Source organism: Schistosoma haematobium, chromosome 2, assembly GCF_000699445.3.
Source record: "Schistosoma haematobium chromosome 2, whole genome shotgun sequence".
NCBI lineage: Eukaryota > Metazoa > Platyhelminthes > Trematoda > Strigeidida > Schistosomatidae > Schistosoma > Schistosoma haematobium.
In genome coordinates, this window is record NC_067197.1 from 39,671,207 (window position 1) to 39,673,957 (window position 2,751).

At 33.8% G+C, this 2,751-nt stretch overlaps 1 protein-coding gene across 3 annotated transcripts; it reads right to left on the reverse strand.

Moving 5' to 3' along the window:
• Positions 1 to 250: 250 nt before the first annotated feature.
• Positions 251 to 1,872, reverse strand: MS3_00006938 (uncharacterized protein; the record flags this gene model as incomplete). Of its 3 annotated transcripts, none has more annotated exons than XM_051215176.1 (6): positions 1,664 to 1,872; positions 1,512 to 1,626; positions 1,376 to 1,473; positions 1,225 to 1,341; positions 1,130 to 1,186; positions 251 to 991 (listed from the first exon to the last, which is right to left on the reverse strand). In XM_051215176.1, the coding sequence occupies exons 1-6, from the start codon at positions 1,772 to 1,774 to the stop codon at positions 848 to 850; spliced, it is 642 nt and encodes a 213-aa protein (XP_051068366.1). In that variant the 5' UTR covers positions 1,775 to 1,872. The 3 variants fall into 3 exon arrangements, with proteins under 3 accessions (XP_051068366.1, XP_051068367.1, XP_035586464.1); XM_035729655.2 differs by having other exon boundaries at positions 638 to 799; XM_051215177.1 differs by lacking the exon at positions 1,130 to 1,186 and having other exon boundaries at positions 251 to 799.
• Positions 1,873 to 2,751: the final 879 nt, after the last annotated feature.

Sequence of the window (2,751 nt, forward strand, 5' to 3'; positions counted from 1 at the left end):
GCGTAAACCTAAAACTGTCTTTAAAATCCCATATGGCTTTATTAAAACTAGCTCACGGCGCACGATCAAACAATGACACCAGATTTGGCGACCATCTGTCGATGATAAACGTGAGTTTTAACTCCTTACTAGTCACCTTAGTGATATCGACCTCGTTCAAATCCACATTCAATAGAATTGTCCCAATCAAGCTTATATACTTTTATTCTTTATCAGTGATATGTTCAGCAATTAAAATTTATCAATGCAGTAAATTGAGGAATACTTGATATTTTGTTGCATAAAGATCATCATAACCTGCAAATAATGTCAAACTACATATATAAAAACTGCACAGATATCTGAATTGGTAATGAACAAATATATACACACTTATCAACAAGTAAATTATTGAAAATGTCAAATATAAATCCTAAGGATAGAGTTTCTTTTACAAAAGAATAATGCGTTAAAAAAGACAAGGTTTGGTTAAAATTATACAACAAGTAAAAATGTGTTGACGTACAAATCAGCAAAAAAATTTCATAAAAAAGACTTTGACACTTGATCACTTGCAAATAATTTTATCTGGGACCATTATAATGACAGAAGTCAACACATTATGAATTCAGTGACACTAGTATCAAAACATTAAAACTTATATTTTTTGGTTCTGTGGGAAGGTATAGATATGAGGTGACATTGTACTCGCAGCTCCACTGAGGAAGTTAATTTCCTGTAGAACTTCTGGATCACCTTCGCCAACTAGTGCCAGCTTGATTTCTGAATAGTATGAATATCCAACTATCAAAAACCCGACCTAAAACAAGAAACACAATTAGTTTTCAGTCTTTGAAAGAAGTGCATTCTAATTGTAAAAAGAAGAGACTCCAGTTCTCAGACTGTTTTCATCTACTTGCGAATAAATGTAAACCGCCATTTTATCATCCTCGGTTTCAAGAGCGATATCAATCTCTACCTTATACGACCAGCAAACTATCCAACACCATAGCTGTAAAAAAAAATTAACGATAGCATATTATAATATAATGAAAATAAGTCTTAGTACACTGATTGGACAACGAAGCTTTGACAACGACCAACAGGACAATTTGACATAACGCAGAAGATGAAACGAACCTCAACTCACATAGAGAACGTAGCACACAATAAAATACATCACACTGAAGATCAAGTACGGTGCACGCTGAAAGTTCGTCTAAATATATGTATAGATGTACATACCCATGCAGCTAGTCCATACCAAGAGTACGTATAAACGCCAACTCCTAGATTAGCGATCTGGTAAAGAACCATGATTATGCACCAGGCTCGGAGATATGATTTCAAATGATAAAGTCTCTAAAGACATTACTAGAGTACAATTTTAGATTACATATCTCGCTGGCCAAGAAATAGCAACAATCACAATTACGGACATTATCAAAAGAATCAAATTTGCAAAAAACATGAAAATATCACACAATATGAAGCCTAAAAATGTGACAGATAATTATAAAAATAGACCAAACCTTTCCAAAATCTAATACGCCAATATGTTGGGAACTGAGGATCAATAACGAAATCTGGAATTGCCCAAGTGACCAAATCTAGCACCACAAATACCCATGAAATAGCAGAACTAATCTAACGACATGCTATCGAAAACAAAATGTATTTTTACTGCTGTAGTTATGGTTGAGATAAAGCAACCCAAACGATTGTCCAAACAAAAGCATCCACGAAGAGGGAATATTGGTGAAACACCATCTTTTCGTCTTATTAGCCACACCATATAGTCTTCAGTAGGTAAAAAGAAAGTAATCAACAAGTAATTGAATACACGGAAATCCGTTCCATTTTAAATTTCTTCCTAAAATTTGTCAACAAAATCTGAAGTAAAATAACATTGCTCAGTATACAATTACTAATGAACCTATAATACATCAAGTTAAAATATTGTAACTACCTAAAATCATATTTTGACGTTTAAATACTAATTTTCCATCGTTCTAGTATAATATAGATTACGAAAATAGGAATGATCATTTGACTAGTCCATAATTCTTTTGGGCACATAGCCAATATGCAATACGATCGAAAATTGAGGTTTGTATTACTGTCCATACGTCTAGAAAAATAAACACTCTTGTGTTGTAAAGAACCCACAAGTGAAAAATATAGTACTGTAGATATGGGATGTACTTAATGGAATAAGGATCTCCAGAATGTGCACCATTATTTCAATGACCTACTGGTATTCGGCTGAGGTTTCTTAACTTGCAACGCTAGGTTGAATCGTCTTCTGAATAGAGAAAGACATTCAATACGTATACATATGATTAGCTATTCCATCTCCAAATCTGTTTGTTGATAATGATCTGTCTCCACCAACTCGCATAACAGTTGGAAGCCAAAAGCTAGTGTGACGAGTCTTCAATATTTTAGTATTATAATAAGCCTGAGCATTTCCCACACTGATCTGCGTGAGTGAATTTTGATCATTATTAGTTTATAAATGTTCATCCCTTAGCGGTAGCCTTAACAAATTACTTGAATAATAAAAGTTTGTAAGCTTTACCTTATTCCAACGCTTATTTGGTTCGGTTATTGCTTACATGGATGCTCTGTGATTAATATATAAAACATCGCACATTCGTCGGACTATAACATTGGCCATAGAGATTTCTAGTATATAAAACGTGGAATCGAAATACACAGTGAATGTGGATAACAAGGAGGGCCGGTGAAATGTGAGTCTTTCCTTAATCA